This window comes from Zalophus californianus, chromosome 8, assembly GCF_009762305.2.
Source record: "Zalophus californianus isolate mZalCal1 chromosome 8, mZalCal1.pri.v2, whole genome shotgun sequence".
Lineage (NCBI taxonomy): Eukaryota > Metazoa > Chordata > Mammalia > Carnivora > Otariidae > Zalophus > Zalophus californianus.
The window spans coordinates 93,589,202-93,611,970 of record NC_045602.1 but is presented as its reverse complement, the minus strand read 5'-3'; the positions used below and the strand labels follow the sequence as shown (position 1 = coordinate 93,611,970).

At 35.7% G+C, this 22,769-nt stretch overlaps 1 protein-coding gene across 3 annotated transcripts in view; it reads left to right on the top strand.

Annotated features, from left to right (window-relative positions):
* The window catches only part of XRN2 (5'-3' exoribonuclease 2), an 85,402-nt gene that overhangs the window by 40,714 nt on the left and 21,919 nt on the right, over positions 1-22,769 (top strand). For all 3 annotated transcript variants that reach the window (XR_003524611.2, XM_027621623.2, XM_027621621.2), the window contains exons 16-24: positions 569-687; positions 2,792-2,927; positions 4,213-4,320; positions 4,407-4,496; positions 5,161-5,233; positions 10,854-10,937; positions 12,249-12,346; positions 13,178-13,257; positions 14,486-14,542. Coding sequence is in view for 2 of the 3 variants with exons in the window: in XM_027621623.2 (XP_027477424.1) it covers positions 569-687; positions 2,792-2,927; positions 4,213-4,320; positions 4,407-4,496; positions 5,161-5,233; positions 10,854-10,937; positions 12,249-12,346; positions 13,178-13,257; positions 14,486-14,542 (845 nt within the window). In the remaining variant the exon portion in view is untranslated. The remainder of the gene's footprint in view (positions 1-568; positions 688-2,791; positions 2,928-4,212; positions 4,321-4,406; positions 4,497-5,160; positions 5,234-10,853; positions 10,938-12,248; positions 12,347-13,177; positions 13,258-14,485; positions 14,543-22,769) is intronic.

Sequence of the window (22,769 nt, the reverse complement as noted above, 5' to 3'; positions counted from 1 at the left end):
TTCTAAGTTACTAATACATTTTTACTTGGACCTTGAATTTTAAAACATTATCTGTAAAATAATTTAGCAGTTATCTGGCAGAGTCTTATTAAACTGTTGCTTTCCAAATGGTTGTGTGAGGTTGAGCATTTACCGCTTAACTTCATTCTCACCAGCACTGACTATTTTGTGTATTACTAATTAGGTATTTATATTTTCCCCCTTACAACTTTGCTGTTTGATTGGTAGAAAGTGAGCATGAGTTCATAACATGAGGGAACCACCAAAGAAAAAACAATTCCAGTCCTTTAATTTTTTAAAATCGATAAAATTAAATTCTTTTTTCCTCTGAAGTAATTTTATTCTAATGTGCAGATTCTTTTCAGTTTAAGCATAGGAAGCTTGGAACAATATAATTCTTTTATATAGAGTAGGCCAAGAACAGTCTTCTAAATATATTTACCGTATCTCTTTAATAGCTTTAACAGTTGTATTATCATGAAGCATGATTGTAATAGCAGTTGGATGTAACTTCTTATGTGAAATGAATAATTAAATCCTTTCTCTGTAATGTCATAATTGTTTGCAGAGTCCTTCAATATCTCCTAATACGAGTTTCACTTCTGATGGCTCCCCATCTCCAATAGGAGGAATTAAGCGAAAAGCAGAAGACAGTGACAGTGAACCTGAGCCAGAGGATAACGTCAGGTGAAACCATTTTTTGGTAACTCTTTGTTATCAAATTGCTGAAATAGATGCTGTCTAATTAATGCTGTTTAGCTTAGAGCAGCAGTGCCTTCAGATGCTTGCCTGTGATCTTTTTATCCACCAGTAATTAATGTGGAGGGTTAGAATAGTCAGTAAATTCCAGTGAGATGTGTAAGCTATAGCTGTTAAATCTAAGTACCTAGATTAGTATGCGTGCAGGTTTTTGTCCTCCAAGCCACTTTTCCCTCTGAGACCAGGCACTAGATCGGCTAGACATGAGGTGTTTAGCTCTGACTATGTGATCTGAATGTTACTGTTTTGAGATTAAATTTTCAAGCTGCTTAACATAGAAAGTTCAGTTACACTTGGATACGTAACATAGTTTGCTTTAATCTTCTCATTTGGAAAGGTTCTTCCTCAAATGAAATAGCAAAAGTCCTTTAGTTAAGAGATAAATATGTATATTTTTTAAAACCACAGACTTGCATATATACAATTCTATTTCATGATGGAGAAAGTGGGCTTTTTAGAAATAATTAAATGAAGCTATATACTTAAAATTTGTAAAAGGAAACTTTGATTCTTTATCCAGAAATTTGAGATCATTATATAAGATTAATAGCCTCTCATATAATTAAATCCAGATTTGAACCCTGGGTTCTGAGTGCAAAAGGCCAACAATCTTAATAATTGTAATTCATTAAGAATTTATCAAAATGATATATTTCAAAGTTAAACAGTAGTGGGCCACAACTCATGATTCTTTTATAGGACATGGATGATATGTTTGCATTTATGATGAGAAACTTCTCAAGTGTCATGTATGGTTCTGTATTTTCCTAACGTCCTTTGGTGTCAGATTCGGAGATCTGTGGTGACTTGTGATTGAGCATTTACCTGATCCTCTGTTTCTCCAACTCTGGACTTTCCTCTTAGAGTATGTTATCTGTTTTATTGTGTGGCCATCTTGATCAATACCGGCTTAATAGTTAACTTGATTTCTTAGTACTTTATTGTGTAATCCCAGTGCTGAGAATGGTCAAGGTGGAAATGCTTCTTTCAAGAAATGCTTGAGACTCTTGATGTGTATTTCATTAATATTTTCTGTAAAACAGTTATAATCCACATCATAGAAGATATTTGTCCTAATTGATGTTCTGTGAATGCTTGGGGCAGGTGGGAGGTAATTAAAATTGGTGTGGTGTATTCTGGAACATGACTGTAATTAATTTGTAAATTGTGGCACATGGTAGAAAATAGCCCTTAATGAGAATCATCATGATGTTCTTGATCTGTTCTGATTTGTTTCTTTAGTGTTCTTTGGCTTCTTTGTGTTCCTTCAATAAAGTGTTTAAATCTTTTAGAGAATGAAAAATGAGTACTTAAAAAGAAAAAACACTTTGAAAAAGTGGTTCTTCACATGTATTTTAAGTGATTAATGATAATTTAGTGAATTGATTGACCTGCTTCTAAGTTCTACCAGAACATACATACATGTGTGTATGTGTCCTTCCTTTAAGCCAACAACTCTTAGCTGAAAGAAGGATAAGGCCCAAGGATGGGAGAATAGGTATAAACATAATTTTCTGCCTGGTTCCTAGATTATTATTTTACAAACCATTTTTTACCTTTTAAAAAATTACCCATGCAAATCTTTTTTTTAAAGTAATTTGATTGACTCCTTTGTTTAGTTTAAATGTATTTTAACAAACTGAAGAACTGGTATAAAATATCTTCAATATTTGAATCTTACAGTGTAGTTTCAGAATTGGTCCACCATCAAAAAACATGTAAAACAGTATTAAAATTTGAACAAACAAGTGTTCAGTATCTACCTTAATAGTTAACTTTCTCTTTTTCCAAAATGTAGTTTTATAATGGTCTTACTAGAATCAGTGTTTGGATTTTTGATGTTTAACTATCTTTTAATAAATTCTGTGAAAGTGGGCTTTTTAGAAATAATTAAATGAAGCTGTATTAGCATTACTGTTTATCTCATTCACATTTGACCTGGATGTTAAATATAAAATGATTTGGTTGATAAACCAGCGGACAATTATGGAAAGTACTAATTCAACATGAACCGGCTTTGCCTGGGTTTTAGGCTATGGGAAGCTGGTTGGAAGCAGCGGTACTACAAGAACAAATTTGACGTTGATGCAGCTGATGAGAAATTCCGTCGTAAAGTTGTACAGTCTTATGTTGAGGGGCTCTGCTGGGTTCTTCGATATTATTACCAGGTACAGAGAGAATATTTTCCTCTAAACCTAGCTAATCATTCTAGGAAGATCATAATTTCTGTGTATTACTGAGCTGTATTGTGAGATTAAATCCAGACTCATTTTTTTAAAGCTTCCTGTTTAGAAATTCATTACCTTAAATAATATTTGTTTGTAAAGCCTTTGATGCTTCTCAAGTGTTAATATATAAAGATAATTTTTGTTGTGCTTAAGGATTTCAGCATCAAGTAGTGTGGGTTTGAGTGTACTTTGTCTTTAACATAATTAAAGTATGGTGGTTTTTTAATTGGAAGTAAAAAATAATTAATAGTCACTAAATGACTGAACAAAGGACAAAGCCTAGAAAATACTAGTAAGAATTTGAAAGGCATTTGAATGATACCATTTCCTCCGTGTAACGTAGTGATGTTACATAAAGTGTATTCTAATTGGAGTAATCCGTATCTGACTTAAAGCTTTTGATAATTGAGATGTCAGATTGGTGAGAGATTAGGTAGACATATAGGGAATTTTAACACTAGTAGTTAATAAATGGTTTCATTCTCTGAGAGCAAGGCAAGTTAAGTTTGGTGTGATCTGGGAAAAGATGAAGTTTGTCATTAAGTGGAAAGTATAATTTAATGCATTATCGAGTGTATAATAGTAAATTCATGTTTTACTTTTGTCCTCAGGGTTTTAATTCACTAGGCATAGAATCAAAACATGTATTAGGAATTCTCTTTTCTATCAGTAAAACCTACTGTTTTCTTTTTGATGGGTTTACTTAAATACTTTTATAATAAAGAGAAAGTTGTCACAATGAAAATATAATAGGGAATTGTAAAATGAAACTTAGGAAGTTTTATTTAGTCATTGTTCCAGTGATGTCCTTTACCCATCTATATGCTAAGTGCCAGCTACCACTGCTCTTCATTTTATTTGATGATGGCAGCTTAAAATTGGAAAGAAATGTAACCAAGCACATTTTAAGGGTAAATAGAAATAAATAAAATTGTATTTTACAAATTATATTTACAAAGTTTGGTATTTACTACTGATTATTTAAAGATGCTTTACAGTAGTTTTTAAATCAAGGAGCCATTGATATTAAGTAAAAGTTCAGTTAAAACAACTGTTAGGACTCATAGGAAAAAATTAATATATGGAATGTACGCTGGAAGTCATGTGTTCTATAAATGGAATGTTATAGGCTAATATTCTAATTTTTGTTTGCTTTTCTGTGTCCGTATTGAACGTAGATTTTTGTTTTTGTTGTTTTTTTTTTGTTTGTTTGTTATGATTCTAGGGCTGTGCTTCCTGGAAGTGGTATTATCCATTCCATTATGCACCATTTGCTTCAGACTTTGAAGGTATTGCAGACATGCCATCTGATTTTGAGAAGGGCACTAAACCAGTAAGCTTAATTATTTAGAGTCATAAAATTCATAGAATTTTGGCTTAGATAAAAATTGTGTCTTAAACTTTTTTTCTTTCTTGCAGTTTAAACCATTGGAACAACTTATGGGAGTTTTTCCAGCTGCAAGTGGTAACTTTCTACCTCCATCATGGCGGAAGCTCATGAGTGATCCCGTTAGTGTCTTAGTATTTTAAGTGTGTTAGTAACTGGGTTTTTGTCATATGTTTCACTAACATTAGACACAGTTGCTTTTGCATCTCATAGTTAAAACAGTGAAGTCCAAAAACAAAGTAAAAGTATTGAGTTCTTCTGTATATTTTTCACCTCCCCCACCCCCCACTTTCCTTGGCTATGAGAGCCCTACCTGGTATAAATAAAATTAGTGTTTGGGAGCAGTTCTTAAAACAGTTACTTTGTTCTCAGCCTACCTGTAAATCATTATTTTTATTTGTTCCAGCCATGTGTGGTGGCTACCACAGTTCAGACTGGCCTACCTAAAATTGTCTCTGAGCTTATTTTGTGTGCCAGATAGAAAGAAGGAGAGCCAGGCAAGAAGTAGGAATTATTAGAGTCAGTAAACTCTTCATTGACTGTCTTGGGTCCACAGTTGTCAGTTCTAAAATTCCTCTCTAATAATGCCTTTTTTTTTTTAATAAAATTGTTAATTTTGTTTTACTCTTGGGATTAATGACCTCATATCTTAATAACATTTTTTAAAGGAATGAAACCTGATTTTCTCATCAGGCCTGGTAACATGAATGAAAGAAATGTCAAATTCTTTATAACTCAGACATGTGTGACTTTGTTTTGAATCTTTATTTTTTCTCCTTGACATAGGATTCTAGTATAATTGACTTCTACCCTGAAGATTTTGCTATTGATTTGAATGGGAAGAAATATGCATGGCAAGGTAAAATTTAGATATTATTCTTTTTTTTGTTAAAACAGTTTCCTCTTTTTAGTAAACTGTAAGCAAACATGATTTAGGTGATGAAAGAATTTCTGTAAAAGATAAATATTTTAAGAATTTCATGTCAAAATTTGATTTTTTTCTGTCCATCCTGGCATTAGCAATGATTAGCATTCCTCTAAATAGTAAATTGAGTTGAAAAGATTGATCATTCTTTTGTGGGGTTTTTTTGTGATTAATTAATGGGACTTGGGTCTTGGGACTTGCTTCTAGTTAGTAGCTCACTGACACCTTGTAAGGTTGCTGAGAAATACAGAAACATGATTGCATTTATGTGGAGATTCACTTATACTCCATGGAAATTTGAAAATGAAAAATGTTTTAGAAATTTAGTTTTAAATACTTGACAGTAATCATTAAAGTTTATTTCCTATTTATTTATTTAGCTGTTATTTTCTCATTCCTTCTGTTTACAGTTTTTTAAGAATGTCAATTTTAAATTACTACTAAATTTAACGTGCTGTTTACCACTCAGCAAATGTGTGATGATGACTGAATGTAAAACACAATAAAGAAGTCTCTCACACAGTAAGTCAACTATTATTTCATGCCAAAGCCCCTTTCAGCAAATCACTTTAACCTTTACTTCCACCGTGTATTTTTCTAAGATAATTTCATTTGGTAAAACCATGTTTTTACTTTCTCCTTGGTTATTTCCTGTGGTGCAGATGACCAGTAACATGACTCAGAGAATTGTGAGATGGGGGGGGGATGAATAATAATTTACAAATTGGAAATCATTTTGTGAGATTTTAGAGTTGACTTTTGGTTTATGTAGTGAAGGAAATTTCGTATTACTTTAATGGAATGATAATGGGAAATGCAGCCCACTGATTGAGGTTAGCAGGTGTTGTGCTCTATGGTCATATTTTGTTATATGTAAATGGATTGGAGTCTTAGGTTGTTTTTAAGGTGCTTTGTGGAGGATATTTTGATTAGAGGGAAAGGGGTAAGAGGTAGTAAAGTAAAATAAGTACATAAGTGAGCATGTTTATGTAAGTGTTAAATAAATAAGTAAATATATAAACATGCAGATGTCTTGCTTTCTATATATATCATTGTAGTATAAATCATCCAGAGGAAAAGTGTGGCAGTGCATAATGGTTAGCAATTTCTTCATATCCTTGCCAACATTTGTTACTCTTTTTTTATTCAGTAAATGGCTTTTATGTATTTATGTATTTTTAGTTGAAGTATAATTGACATATACTATCCTGTTTCAGGTGTACATCATGGTGATTTGATATTTTTATACGTTATGAAGTGATCCCCATGATAAGTCTAATTACCATCTATCACCATGCAAAGTTACTACAATATTATTGACTGTATTCCCTATACTGTATGTTACATCCCCATGACTGACCTGTTTTATAACTAGAAGTTTGTACCCCTCAACCCACTTCACCTAGTTTGCCTATTCCCTCAACCTCTTCCCCCTCTGGTAACCAACAGTTTGTTTCCTTATCTGTCAATCTGTTCCTGTTTTGTTTTGTTTTTGTTCATTTGTTTTTTTTAGATTCCACATATAAGTGAAATCGTATGGTATTTGTCTTTCTCTGTCAGGACTTGTTTCACTTAGCATAATAACCTGATGTTGTTGGAAATGATAAGCTTTTTTGTGACTGAGTAATATTTCATTATATATATATCACATCTTTATCCATTTGTCTGTCGATGGACGCTTGGGTTGGTTCCATATGTTGGCTATTGTAAATAATGCTGCAGGGAATACAGGGATGCATTTATCTCTTCAGATTAGTATTTTTCTTTTCTTTGGATAAATATCCAGTGATGGAATTGCTAGATTGTCTGGTGTTTCTATTTTTAACTTTTTGAGAAACGTCCATACTGTTTCCCATCGTGGCTGCACCGTGTATGAGGGTTCCCTTTTCTCCACATCCTCACAGACACTTGTTTTTGTTTTTCTTTTTGATAATAGCCAATCTTAAAGATGTGAGGTGATATCTCATTGTGGTTTTGATCTTCATTTCTCTGCTAATTAGTGATGTTGAGCAACTTTTCATGTGTCTGTTGGCCATCTGGATGTCATCTTTGCGAAAAATGTCTGTTCAAATCCTCTTCCCATTTTTTAATTAGATTGTTTTTTTGGTATTAAGTTGTGTAAGTTCTTTATATATTTTGGATATCAGTCCCTTATTGGATGTATGATTTGCAAATATCTTCTCCCATTCAGTAGGTTGCCTTTTCATTTTATCGATTGTTCCCTTTGCTGAAACAAAAGCTTTTTAGTCTGATGTAGGCCCATTTGTTTATTTTGGCTTTTGTTGTCCTTGCCTGAAGAAACTGGTCCAAAAAAATATTGCTGAGGCTGATGTCAAAGAGCTTACTGCCTATAGTTTCTTCTAGGAGTTTTATAGTTTCAGGTGTTACATCCAAGTCTTTAATTCATTTTGAGTTTATTTGTGCGTATGGTGCAAGAAAATGGTTTAGTTTTACTCTCCTGAATGTAGCTTTCCAGTTTTCCCCACACCATTTCTTGAAAAGACTGTCTTTTCCTATTATATTCTTGCCTCCTTTGTCATAGATTAATTGACCGTATATATGCGGGGGGTTTTCTGGACCTTCTGTTTTATTCCGTTGATCTATATGTCTGTTTTCATGTTAGTACCATACTGTTTTTATTGCTATAGCTTTGTAGTATGGTTTGAAGTCAGGGAGTGTGAGACCTCCAGCTTTGTTCTTTCTCAAGATTGCTTTGGCTGTTTGGTGTCTTTTGCAGTTCCATACGAAATTTAGGATTCCTTGTTCTAGTTCTGTGGTAAATGCCAGTGGTATTTTAATAGGGATTGCATTGAATCTGTAGATTGCTTAGGATAGTATGGACATTTTAACAGTATTCTTCCAGTCCATAAGCATGTAATGTCTTTTCCATTTATTTGTGTCTGTTTTCTGGGTTTTTTATTTTTGTTTTGTTTTTTGGTAATAGCCATCCTAATGGGTATGGAGCAATATCTCACTATGCTTTTGATTTGTATTTCCCTAATGATTGATGATGTTGAGCATTTTTTCATGTGCTTACTGGCTATTTCTGTATCTTTGGAGAAATGTCTATTCAAGTTTTTTGCTCATTTTTGAATTGGGTCTTTGTTGTTGTATTGTAGGAGTACATTATATATTTTAAATACCAGTCTCTTATATATGACTTTGCATTTATTTTCTTCCATTTTGTGATTGTCTTTTTACTTTGTTTGATAATGTCCTTTGATGCACAAAAGTTTTTAATTGTGATGGAAGTTCAATTTTTGTTGGACTATTTTGTCACTGCCTGTGTTCTTGGAGCTGTATGCAAGAAGTCATTGCCAAATCCAGTGTCATGAAGCTTCCTCCCTTTTAAGAATTTTACAGTTTTAGCTCTTAACATTTAGGTCTTTGATCCATTTTTAGTTAACCTTTGTGTAGGGTGTAAGGTTAGGGTTCATCTTTTGCTGTGGATATCCATTTTCTCCAGCACCATTTATTGAAAAGACTGCTCTTTCCCCATTGAACAGTCTTGGCACCCTTGTTGAAAATCATTTGACTGCATATCTGAGGACTAATTTATGGGCTCTCTGTTCCACTGCCCAGTATGCCTGTCCTTATGCCAGTACCAAATTGTTTTAATTACTGTAGCTTTAGTAGGTTTTGCAATCAAGTAGTGGGAGTCCTCCAACTTTATTTTTCTTCTTCAAGTGTTTTGGCTATTTGGGGTCCCTTGAGATTCCAAATGAATTTTAGGATGAGTTGAAACTCAGACCTTTAATATTTTCATATTTTATGTAAGTATTTTCATTTATTAGACTGTAACAACACAACTTTTTTGAGGTCAAATTTAGTACTGTGAGGAGTTATATTTATTCCCCCAGCTGTTCAAAACTTGTTGAAAGTAATGGTAATACTTAAGTTCTTACCTAAGTTGAGTGTGTCTTAAAATGATAGATAAAATATATCTGGGTACTTTTTCAACATTTATTGAACCCTTACAATGTTGTGTTTTTATAATATTAATATACATAATTTCGAATGCTACATATTTTATATATGAATAGAGAATTTTAAGTCATTTGATCACAGTCACACAGTGGCTGAACTAAGGTCTGGACCCAGGGAGTGTGACTACATGTATTTACCTAAGTGTTACCACTACTTGGGTTACTTGTGTTGTTGAGCTAATGCATGTTAACATAATAAATAAGTACTCAGGAGAAATTCGCTGCTAATGTCATTTTTACTATCAGCTCACCCAAGCACTAACTTTATCACATCTGGGTATAATGCATTTCTTCCTATCTTGCCCAGTAGGGCTGATTGTTGCTTAGTAACCTTATTGCTGTCATTAGCACTGCAAGTTGCTTGACAGTTGGAGCTGGCTTTTGGAGTTGATATTGTAGGAAAGTCTTTCTGATAATTTGTTTAGATCTTAAGTGTATGACCAAACAAAACTTGAACAACTCCCTATGTTTTTTCCATGTAAATGTATACCAGTAGATGAAATAGCCTAACTCAGGTGATAGATGTTGATATTCTTGAAATTATTTTTTAGGCCCTTCAAAATTCACACTAGAACTTAGTTTCTTTTTAACTTTTAAAAAAATGCATATTACCCTTCTAGGTGATGAAATTGAATCTGTTTCTAAACTTTGAAAATATGGTAGCTAAATAATTAATGACAACTTTGGGAACCATTCATTTCTCATTTTAAAAGGAACAATCACAAGTATGGCAGTTTTGACTGTCAGTAGTTTCAGAATTATTAGCTCTAGCATTTCTCCTTGCTATTTATTTTACATTTTGTATTTTATTAAAAGACTATACTGTATACAGCACAACATATACAAATGGTTCAATAACTTCATGTATTTTTCTAGAAATAGATAATTGTATTACTGGTATGTTGCTTTGAAAGTTATGAATGTAGGCTGAAATAAAAGAATTACTTTAATTCCGGCACATTCCACAGGACCGAACCGTTTTCAGCCTGAGTATGAATAGTTGCATCCCTACCCAGCACCCAAATTGCTTAAGCCAGTCCTTAAAAACTTTTTGTATCTAAATTAGGTATTGGGTTTTAAAATGTAAAAAAAGAATACTATGCAGTTTTAGAACTGGAAGACATTCCATGTATTTATTCACATTGAACGGATCTTCTGAATATTTTAGTTGAAAACCAAGTCCTAGAAAGATGAAAGGACAAGCTCACACTCTTGTCAGATTAACTGGCTTGCCCAAGGGCATCTGCATAAGTAAGGCACGAGAACAGAGACTGGTGTCCAGGTGGCCACTTGTTCATTTAATTTAAAAATTTTATCATCACGGAGTTAAGAATCTGCAAACATGGTTTTTCATATATGAGCCATCTTAAGGATGGAAAGTATATGAAACTTTTTTCTTCTCTGAACACACGGAAAGTATTTGCATTTTGAGATTTGAATAGAGTTCAGTTCCAAAGTGTTTTTACGTCAGCAGGGATATTCTATTAGAAATGTTTATTTGGACGAGTAATAAGTGGAATTTGGGTGATCCTAATAGCTGGGTGGTTGGTGTGCGTTTTTTTCCCCAGGTGTTGCTCTGTTGCCTTTTGTGGACGAGCGAAGGCTGCGAGCTGCTCTAGAAGAGGTATACCCAGACCTCACTCCAGAAGAGAGTAAGAACTGCACTTCCACTTGGTTTCAACATTGAGTCTGTATCATACAGACTTTACATTTCCCTATGAAATTAGACTCTCTTTTCCATTTGTCAAATTTCACATAAAGGCATAAACCATAGGTTTTTACTTCTTCATAAGAAGTCAACTTTACTTCTTAAAATGTATTATCCAGATTGAATAGTAAATACAATTTTTTTTTTTAACTTCAAGTGTTTGTTAGATTTATTAAAAAGCAGCACTTTAAGGGGTGCCTGGGTGGCTCAGTCAGTTAAGCGTCTGACTCTTGATCTCAGCTCAGGTTTTGGTCTCAGCGTTGTGAGTTCAGATCCCATGTTGGGCTCCATGCTGGGTGTGGAACCTACTTTAAAAAAAAAATTTTTTTTTTCAAGAATATCCTTTGACTTTCTGATCCTTTTTTTTTTTTTTTTTAAGATTTGTTTATTTATCTTAAAGAGCGTAAGCATGCATGAGCGGGGGGTAAGGGCAGGAGAGAGAGGGAGAGAGAAAATCCTCAAGCAGGCTCTGCCTTGAATGCAGAGCCCAACATAGGACTCACTTCCAGGACCCTGAGCTCATGACCTGAGCCGAAATGCAGAGTCAGCTGCTTAACTGACTGAGCCACCCAAGTACCTGCCCCTTGGCTTTTTGATTCTTATATGACATGCGCACACACAAATATTTTTCTGTGCTGGGAGTGTATTAATTGCCTCCTTCTCCCTTCTTCCCTTCATCCTCTCTAAATAACAGTAACTTTGTTTAAAAAGTTATGTTGAAACAAAGGCATTTACTCTTAGATTGCTAACCTGAAATGTTATTTTGTACAAAGAATGACATTTAAAATACAGTTAAAAGTATTGGGAAATTGCAATGCTAGACTCAGTTGGAAAATTTATTTAACACCAGTATAATAAACCTATAGAAATAATTTCTCTGTCAGCCATCCTTAGAATAGTTTTTGTTATCAGATGGTATAATTTGTTTGGGTTTGCTCAGGAAATGGTTATATATTTCTTACAGTAAGAAATTGAGTTCTGTATAAATTACTTTGTCCCTTATCTTATAATACTATATTCAGATATTGTTTTAGTGATAATTTTTTCTGATAGTCATTGATCTTTGAAACCTTATTGTCAAACTTGTTTTTCTTCTACAGAGACCTCACAAGTTTAGGTCTGTCACTTTTACGTTATTTTTTGTAGACCTTATACTTAAGTTTTTAAATTTTAGATGTTTTTATTTTATTCTTATAAAAGTTGCTCTTGCAGATATAATTGTTTGATCTTTATTCTTTCCTTATTATCCCCCCAGCTAAAAGAAACAGTCTTGGTGGTGACGTCTTATTTGTGGGGAAACATCACCCACTCCATGACTTCATTTTAGAACTCTACCAGACAGGTTCCACAGAGGTATGGTCTCTTTTTCCGTCATAAAATGCTTTTAGACAGTATAATTATTTGGTTAATTCATCAGAAAAACATTTGTTAAATGTTGATAAAATAGAAACAAGTGGGGCACCTGGGTGGCTCAGTCAGTTAAGCATCTGCCTTCAGCTCAGGTCATGATTCCGGGGTCCTGGGATTGAGTCCCGTGTCCTGCTCGCTGCTCAGCGGGGAGCCTGCTTCTCGCTCTGCCCCTTACCCCAGCTCATGTGTGCATGTGCTTGCTCTCTCAAAAATAAATAAAATCTTAAAAAAAAAAAAATAGGAACAAGTGTACCATTTTAATCTTTAAAAACCATTTAAAAAGTGTATAATTTTGTGGCATTAAATCTGTGTACAGTGTTGTGTAGCCATCACCATTATCTACTCGCAGAACTTACTTATCTTCCCAAACAGAAACTGGTTATCCCTTAAACAATACATCTCCATTCTCCTCTCCCCTTACTTCTGGTAACCTGTCTTCTACTTTCTGTCTCTGAATTTACCTGTTCTTTGTAAATGGAATAAATGGAATCCTATAATATTTGTCCTCTTTTGTCTGACTTATTTTACTTAGCATAATGTTTTCAAGGTTCATCCATGTTGTAGCATGTATCAGGGCCTCCTTCCTTTTATGGCCATAGTGTGTATATACGACATTTTCTTTATCCATTCATCTGTTGATTGATGGAACTTGAGTTGTTTCCTCCTCCTGGCGTTTAAGAATAATGCTACTATGAACATTGGTGTACACGTATATGTGTGAGTCCCTGCTTTCCATTCTTTTGGGTTTATGATCAGGAATGCTTTTTTCCACAGCCAGTGGATGTACCACCTGAACTATGTCATGGGATTCAAGGAAAGTTTTCTTTGGATGAAGAAGCTGTTCTTCCAGATCAGTAAGCATTCATTTGTGCACATTGGGGTGACTGGGAGGAAGTTTAGCTAGCATTTTTTCCTTGTTGCCTAAATGTTTTATTTTCTGGTAATAGTGAGAAAACAAAACAGAAAACCAGCTAGACTATAAAAAAGACTTGGGGTCAGAGCCCACCTCTTCAGCCTAGTAGCTGTGTCACTGTGTTCAGGGAGCCCTCAGGGTCCCTAAAGCCCTTACGAGGAGATCCATGAGGTCAAAGCTATTTTCATAATAATACTAAGATGCTATGATATTATTTGCTTTTCTCATTCTCTTTCTCTCTTGAGTGTACAGTGGAGTTTTCCAGAAGCTGAATGTAGTGTGATAGCTATCTCAAGAGATTGAATCAGAAGCAGATAAGAGAATCCAGCTATTAAGATAGATATTAAGCCAGATATTAAAGAAATTTTCAAAAATGTAAGACACTGATACTTCTCTTTTTTTTGCTCTGTAAAATAGTTTTTCATAAAAAATGTTACTTATGTTAACATGTAATAGGTTTATTACTGTTATCTTTAAATTAGTATTTTAGAAATTTCTTAGTTTTAATTTTTATTAGGTAAATATTGATAGACATAACCAACATAACCAGAAGCTCTTTGAGGTCCTTGATTTTTAGGAATGTTTTAAAGCGGTTCTGAGATCAGAGTTTGGGAATTGCCGGTCAATTGTATCTTCCTCTTTTGTAGATAATATTGGGTGGTTTTCCAAAGCGATTCACTATTTTGTAATCTCAGTGGCAGTTTGTGAGAGATCTTGTTGCTCTACATTCTTGCAAACCCTTGGAATTGATTGTCATGACCTTAATTTTTGTCAGTTTAGTGGATGCTTATTGGCATCTGTGGCTTACAGTTGCATTTCTCTGATTACTAATGAAATGGAATGCCATATGGTATATTTATTAACCATTTACCATTTGGTTTTCCTCATTTATCAAGTCCCTTTCTATTCTTCTGTTCAGTTATTTGTCGTCCCCCCCCCCCCCGTGCCCCTTTTTGGTTTGTTTGTATCCTTTATAAATTCTGATATGAGCCGTTTGCCCATAATAGTTTTCTGTTAAGGAGATTACAAACAAGGAAGACAGGGTCCTTTTTTAAAGATATAATTGGTTATGTCATTTTTGTTGGTATATTTTAATGATTTTTCTTTCCTAAAGCAACATCTTAATTCCACTTATCCAAAGGTTACAACTTATTCTTCTTTCTCTTTAGAATAGTATGTTCTCCTGTCCCCATGTTACGGGATCTAACACAGAACACTGCAATCAGGTAAGTCTTCCAAAATTCATGTCGTTTGACCAAAACACAGCTCTGAACTTGCAAATAAGTTTAAGAAGACCTCTGAATCACAAGGAAATGGCAGCTATTATTCCACCAGTGCTTTGAGATTGGAGAGTCCCTGTGTTGCAGACCTCATAACACGGCCTCTTGACTTTAAATTATGTATATTGTTAAGGTTACTGATTTAACAAGCTTGCTTCTCTGCTTTCTGGTTTCCCCTGACAACCTCTAATTCTTCCCGGATTAGGAAAGTGGGAGGTAGAAAGTAGGAGTTTCTAGGAGTAGTTTACTATGTAGGAGCAAACAGACCTCTTCACCCCAGAGGCCCACACAGCTTCTCTGTGTTATAACAGATTATTTTCATTATATTTACAGGTGTGGCCCTGCAGAGTTGAAAAACAAAACTATTACATATTTTATTTTGGTTGAGATAGAATGAATTTTTGGAAATGTTTACCAACAATTACTATAAAAACTAAAATTATATCAAGGGTTAACTTCTGCTACCTGGAAAATGTACTTGCATTTCTTTCTTTATTTTTTTTTTTATTAACATATATTATTTGTTTCAGGGGTACAGGTCTGTGATTCATCAGTCTTACATAATACACAGCATTCACCACAACATACGCCCTCCCCAGTGTCCAACACCCAGCCACCCCATCCCTCCCACCCCCCTGTATTTCATTTCTGTCACGATGACAGCATTCCATATGTATAAAATATAATGTGACTGTTGAGAATAAAAACCAACACCCTACTCATTTGCTTAATTCTTGTATGTAATTACTGATCTTGATGGCAGGATTTATGTTACCTTTTTCTTCAGTCTGTAGGCAAGACTAAGGCAAACACAGCCTAGTAATTCAAGGATTTTGTAAAAGCCTGCTTGGGAAGACTGTTACTGAATCCTTTTTTCCCAGTCATTCTTACTATTTCTCTTACTCTTGGGAAGTATTTTAGATTTTATTTAGATTTATCATTGTAAAGTGTAAGCATGTTCATTTTCCTATCCTTAATGGATTTAGATAGCAACTGTCACTTTAGAAGGGCTTTTATTTTAAAGAAAACTGTCATGAATTTGGAAAATCTTTCTGGATTAGTTGCTTTTATTTATCTTTACACACATTTTTAATTTATCTTTACGTGTAATTTGTTCTGGCTCTTTGTCTTTGAGCTCTTCTGTTAAGGGTGGGGTTTAGAATTGTGAGCCAAGCTCTTGCACCCATCATGAACAGTCTGGTTCAGGCACATCCAGTGTGGACACTGTATTAACCGGTGGAGTCTCTGCCTTCCAGCGGTGCTTCAGGCCAGTTAATCCCACCAGTTCTGTCTTTGGATTGTCACGTGCTTGCTCGTGCTCCTCAGTTTTTCTGCCTTATTTTCAGGGGCCTTTCTGCCCAGCCCTTTAGAAGTAGTTAATTCTACTTAACTTTCTAATTAGGATAGAAAGACTTGTCCAAGGGAAAAATTACAAAATTGACAAATCCTTTAGCTTCTGTTTGTATGGTGGTGTTATTGTTGGCTGGTTGGTTCTGAGCCTGAAGAGGCCTTTGATATTATTTGGTACCCATTGTGTTCATAAGATTATTAAACTTATAAGACAAATCCCAGATCTAGGTGCATATTCAGCTATATGTTGAAAATAACTTCATAATAAAATTGATTTGAGTTAATTTCCTAGAGATTTGTGAAAGACCATGTTAACTTTTACCTTATGAGCTAATTTTCAGTGTTTCCTCTGAGGGGTAATGAGGTTGATCCAGTTGATTACAGTTTTTGTGTGTTTGTTTGTTTGGGGGTTTGTTTTTCATCCCAGTGTTGTGTTTGCTTTATAAATGAAAATCTGAGAGTGCAGGCTCTGGTGCCAGTTGCTGGTCATTTCTATTTTGACTCCTGTCATTTTTTTCCCTTCTCTATTTGGATGCATCCAGTATTCCATCCTGTATTTGAGAAGTTGTTTCTTCAAGTTGAGTTTAGGTGGGTTTTTCCCATCACATAGGTCTTACCTGTAGTGTTAAAAAGGTATATGATAGGGGTTATTGAAGTGTTTAAGTTCCTAGAAGGAAAAATACAGGCAGGTGTGACCTAGGAGATCTTTTTTTCCCTCCCAATTCTGATTCCATAAATCAGTCAACATATTAGTCGCTTAACTTTGAATAGAACAGAGCTATCTCCCGTATTTTTCCTCATCCCACTCTTCACCATTGTAATTTGCTTAGACGTAGTATCTTTAGACTAATTCTTTGTTAACTTTAAATGTAGGGGCGCCTGGGTGGCTCAGTCGGTTAAGTGTCTGCCTTTGGCTCAGGTCATGATTCCAGGTGGGCTCCCTGCTCAGCAGGGAGTCTCCTTCTCTCTCTCCCTCTACTCCTCTCCCTGCTTGTGCTCTTCCCTGCCCTCAAATAAATAAATAAAATCTTTAAGAAAAAAACATTTTAAATATATAAAACCTCATATGATTTTAAAATTAAAGAAAAGGTACTGCAGCAGCACAATGTTCTATTCATCTGGAGGAGTACACACACACACGTGCGCGCGCACACACACACACACACACACACACGCGCACACACACACACCCCTTTGTTTTACCTCAGACTCAGTGTTCCAGACCTCTTTGTCCAGTGCTCCTCACCAGTTCTCCTTGTTGATCTCCCCTTTGTGTCCCTGACCATCCTGTTGCCCAGACTTAGATTCTGCTCTCTTACACTATATGCTTTGGCTTCTCATTCTACCTTAATCCCTATATATACACCACTGTTCTGGATTTTCTTTTTCCCAGTTGTTTTTTCTATCTGGCTTTTCCCAGTGAGCGTGTATTTTGTAGTGTTTTTTTTTTTTTCCCCTTCATTTTGTAGTTTCTTCTCCTGAATTACTGTAATGATCTCCCAGCTAATTTATTTGATTCTACCTTCCCACTAAATCTACTGGCATACACTGTGAGGCTTATCTTTGTTAAACACTACTGCTCCTCAGAAATCTTTGCTCTGTAGTGTCAGTGGAATTACACTTCTTTGCTTTTTCAAGGCCTGTCATGGTTTGGCAGAGCCATATCTCTGTGCCTGAATCCCCACAGTTCCTCAAGGACACCTACCTCTTCCTTCAACCCAGGCTCTTCCCATGAGTATCCCATTGACCTCTGTACCTTCCTTCCATTGTTTGGAATGTTCGTTCCTTTGTAGCCTATCTTTCATAGCTTTTTTTCTCTTCTGAAATGTAATCTGGAATTTATATAATCTTAGATGTTATTTTTATCAGTAGCATTGTTAAATTTTTTTGGGTGTTTTGTTTGTTTGTTTTTCCTCATAACACCTGGCATAGTTCTAAACCTGGGTAAAAGCCCAGGTGTTCATAGTGTCAAAGCCCAGTGTTTGCCAGCATCTTCCAGGAGCCCTTATTCCTTCAAAGGAGTGTTTCTCAGACTTTCTGTGAATCAGGCAAGGGGTAGAATGTTTTTTCTCTTCAAGGAGCTTTTTTAAACGTAACCGTTAACTGTAGTATCTGTAAGACTTGTGGTTGGCAAGCAGATAACTTGAAATCAGAAGCCTAGAAGAAGAGGAATACATACAATCAGTCACAGACTTGATGGTGAAAGCTCTTGGGAGGGTTTAATTTCCACTGCTGGGTTAACTTCTTCTGATAGAATGTCAGAAAAGACATCTTAAGTCCTGTAAACTCTTAAAGTGCTTTAAAATGTCAAGTATATGAATCACGAAGTTTTTCTTACAAGAACAGTTTGCATTGGTATGCTGATTTAGCATTAATTAAGGAATGTATCAGGGAAAGGTAGAGTAAAAATATGTAACTTGATATTTGGAGTTTTCTGGTATCTTTGTGAAGTGTGCTAGCACTCAAACAGTAATAGTACTTAAAATAGCATTTCTAAGGATAATTCTTACAGTAAATTGAGTTGGAAAGGGATGTTATACATTCCATTCCTTTTCTGTTGAGACTTTGCTATAGTATTTTCTTGTTACTAATGGTGTCTAAAGTGCTACTTGTAATACAAATAAAAACACTGCTCAGTTTTATTTTCAACCACGCTTAGGTTTACAGTTTTTATATTTTGTCCTTAGGGTGTTTGTGTTGACAGGTGATTAAAATAATAGGGAAGTTCCCTACCAATGGATGGGTCCATTGTGCTACTCCTGGGTGGGCTGGTAGATAGAAGCCCAGGCTGGGTAAGTCAGCCCTGTGCCACCTGGAAGAAGTGGTGGAAAATGCTTGTGTTTACAGAGTTAGATGAAGCAGTATACATCTAAGCATAGTTCTCTTACCTCGAGGGGCCACCTGTTGAATCTATAAGCTGTTCTGTTAACTCATTTCCTCTCTGAAGGTGCTTCTGTCTTTTTCTTTAAAGATTTTTAAAATTTATTTGACAGAGACACAGCGAGAGAGGGAACACAGACAGGGGAAGTGGGAGAGGGAGAAGCAGGCTTCCTGCTGAGCAGGGAGCCTGATGCGGGGCTCCATCCCAGGACTCTGGGATCATGACCTGAGCCAAAGGCATACGCTTAACAACTGAGCCACCCAGGTGCCCCTGAAGGTGCTTCTGTCTTATCTAAGTGTTACTGCTTTCCCTCCCCTGACGTGCTCCACAGTAAGCTCTTTTGTTTCTGGTGGTAGAAATTTGCCAAAGAATAATCTGTTTTTCTTCTTTATTATTTCTAGTTTTATTATAATAACATTATTTCTGTTATTTTAGTTTCTCTGTTTATAAGAACATAAGCCTGAAGAAAATGAAGGAACTTTGAAAGCTTGGATCTCAGTAAAGTTCCCCTTTGGGACTAATGAGCTCCTGCCTGGTTTATGTATTTCAGTTTTTGGAGAGGTTTGTTTAAGTTGTGGCTGGTGTTTCACGTTAGAAAAGTATAGTTGAGTTGTGCTTTTCTTTTGTTCTTTATTTTCTAAAAATATAATAGTTCTTAGTATATATTTTTGGGAACAAATTACTAAAAAAACCTCTCAACCAGTGAAAGCTTAACTCATTTTAGGAGAGAATAAGTCTTCAAATTGTTCTCAAAGATCCAAGGGAAAAGAATGCTTTAATCTTGGAGATCAGAAATAGTATCACTTGTCTGTTCAGTAGGGACCTCCAAGCTTATTTTTAGATGCTCTTTTTTTGTCTCCTAATGGTTTGTTCCCTAAGAAGTATATGGATCACTCTGTGGAGTTTAGTTCTGAGGGTAAGTAGAGGAGATTTTGGAGATTTTTTTCCTATTATCTTGGAAATTTTTTCCCTTTTAGAACATGAGCATGAATGATGGAATTTTTAAAGTTTTATTGAGGAACAATTGACAGTAAACTGCACATATTTCATAAATAAATGGGTTTGTTTTCTCAAACACTGGTTTCAGCTGTTTTAGTATGTCTCTTATAACCATTGTCCTTCTGGAGAGATTATCCCTGTGAACCTGGGGTTACCTCTTCTGCCTGGGAACTAATTACCTTGGCTGTTTCCTTTATTTAGTTTCCATCTTTCTGTACATGACATGCAGATTTTCATCTCAAGCCCTATCGGAATGTGATCTTCATTCCAGTTCCAGCCCTGCCATTTCTTTTGCCTGCCCAGCATTCCCACCTCCAGCACATATTGAAGGCCCTTACCTAGACTGTGTCGATGATCTTCTTTTGGTTCTCTCCCTCTGCTCTCTTACACACTGCTGCCAGGAGGTTCTTTTTGAGTTGCATTCTTGATCTCATTTACTCCCTCACTGACTGACTACTTGAAGTGATTTCATGTTGTGGTCAGAACAGCCCCTCAATGACATTAACCCAGTTTGGTCAGTCTGTGTTCCTGCTCACTTCTTTTCATAAACTTGCTCACTCTAATCTAGCTCTTCTCAACTGAGGTCCCACTTGGGAGTTAAGGCTTGAGAACTTGGGGTACCTGGGTAGCTCGGTTGAGCAACCAACTCTTGATCTCGGCTCAGATCTTGATTTCAGGGTCGTAAGTTCAGCTCCTATATTGGGCTCCATACCCAAACTCCATGCCCAGCTCCACTTAAATTAAAAAAAAAAAAAAGGGCCTGGATGCCTGGGTGGCTCAGTCGATTTGAGTGTCTGCCTTCGGCTCAGGTCAGGATCCTGGAGTCCCAGGATCGGTTCCTGCATCGGGCTCCCTGCTCCACAAGGAGTCTGCTTCTCCCTCTGTGACCCTTCCTCCTCCTGTGCTCTCTCTCCCTCTCAAATAAATAAAATCTTTAAATAAATAAATAAATACAAATTTTTTAAAAAAGGCCTGAGAACTTCATTCATTGCATGTAACCAGTTGGTTTGTGTCCTGCTCCTTTAGAATGGGACTAGTTTTGTGTCTTTCTTAGGAGAATTGAGGATGCAATCACTCAGATCATTTGTATAAGGCTTACTTCTCTCCCAGATCCCCATTGAGAAGGCTACTCCAATTAAACTGAGCTATTCTTTGATTCTAGAACCCCTTTCCATGTCTTGGTTACATTTATTTCCTCTCCCATTCTGTAACCACTTTATATCATGGCCTCTTGGATGATGGTTTCTTTGGTCCCAGGTGAAAGAATCCTCTTCCCTCTCCCCCATACACACATGCTTTTATCCCACGTTCACAAAGACGTGTGGAAGGTATGTACACACACATGCTTTGACTCAGCATCTTTTCTGGTCTATTGTTGTCTTTTCCTCTTTCTTACGAAAATGTTATTAAATATTTCCCATTTCCTTTATCAGAAGGGGAGGCAAGCTTAATACCTGGCCAGTATTTGTAACCCCACGCCCACCCTGAGACTGTTTATGCCCTGGGAACTCTTAAAGTTTGTTTGGTAAACTGCTGAAAAGCCCTGCTAACATAAAGATAACTGTTTTTGAGACAGACTGCTGAAGAGCCCTGCTAACACAAAGATAACTGTTTTTGAGACATTCTCGTTGCAAGTCTTGCTCTATTACTGATTTTCTCTCTTTGTATCTGAAGGCCCTAATGAACCCCTATACTTAACTACCATTTTCTCTGTCACCCTCTTAAACCTGTGACACTGCCCTAAGCCACTTTGCCCAGTAGAGAACATTTGAGATAAAGACGGTTGCCAGTGAAGAGTGAGTTGTAAGAGGAATGGGTTCAGTAAATGAAGTATTGTTCAGCTGCTCTTGAAATCATTTTTATTATAAATGAAGTTATTTTTGTGTGCTTAAAATATACAGTTAAATCCCAGTGCAATGAAAATAGGCCCTAATAATTTAAAGTGGCAGTATTTGAAGAGAAAAAAGTTAGCTATCTAAGATGTCAACCACTTCAATAAAACCTTGAATAAAACTGTTTTCAATTGTAATCATGGAGGAATTTTAGAAAATATTAAAAAAGCACAAAGAAGGAAAGGAGACAGTTATACAGAGAATATCACTGATAACTTTTTGATGAATATATGTCTAGTCTGTTGTATATGTATTTTCCCCATGTCAGTAGGTATTCTATTACTATATTTTTTGAAATGTCAATTGAGGATTACATTTTTAGGGAGAACCATAGTTTCTTTAACCAGTCCACTATTAGTCATACACTTAGGTTTTAGTTTTTCAGCATGAATACAAATGTCGTGAACATCCTTAGGTATAAACTTGGTACAGATCCAGAGTCCTAGAAAGAGGCATTGCTATATCAAAAGGAAAACTTAAATATTTACCAGCCTTTGGGACACACAAACCCCACCAGAAAGGAAGCTTGATCCAGCTTATACTCAACAGTCTGAGTGTACAGACTTATAAAATAAGCCTTCTGTATAGTTTTCAAATTGTGACTGTTCCTGATACAAGAGAAACATTGAGAGAGGGCTCCAACTGGGAAATTTAATGTTTTTTTCCCCATAGATTATTTGTGTTCACTTTCTGATTTTGCAAGTGTTTCTAGTAGTGTTTGCATCTTTTCTTTCTTGCAACAAGAACTAATTTTCCCTAAGATGCTGGAGGGTAAGTGCCCCATACGAAACAAAATGAAAGGTGGTTTTTTTTGTTGTTGTTGTTGTTGCTTTTGTAAACCTTTTCCACCTGTCTCCAGTATCCTGTTGGAATTTCTTGAGATTTGAAGCAGTGTCTGTTTCTTCACTCTGATCACCCACAGTTAGTTAGAGCATGGCTTTTCCCACAGAGAAAATTACATGAAGGCTGTGTACTAGGAATTAGCAGCAGTTTGGTGAAAAAGATATTTAGCTATTTGGTGAAATTTTTGGAGAAGACTTTTGGAATTTTA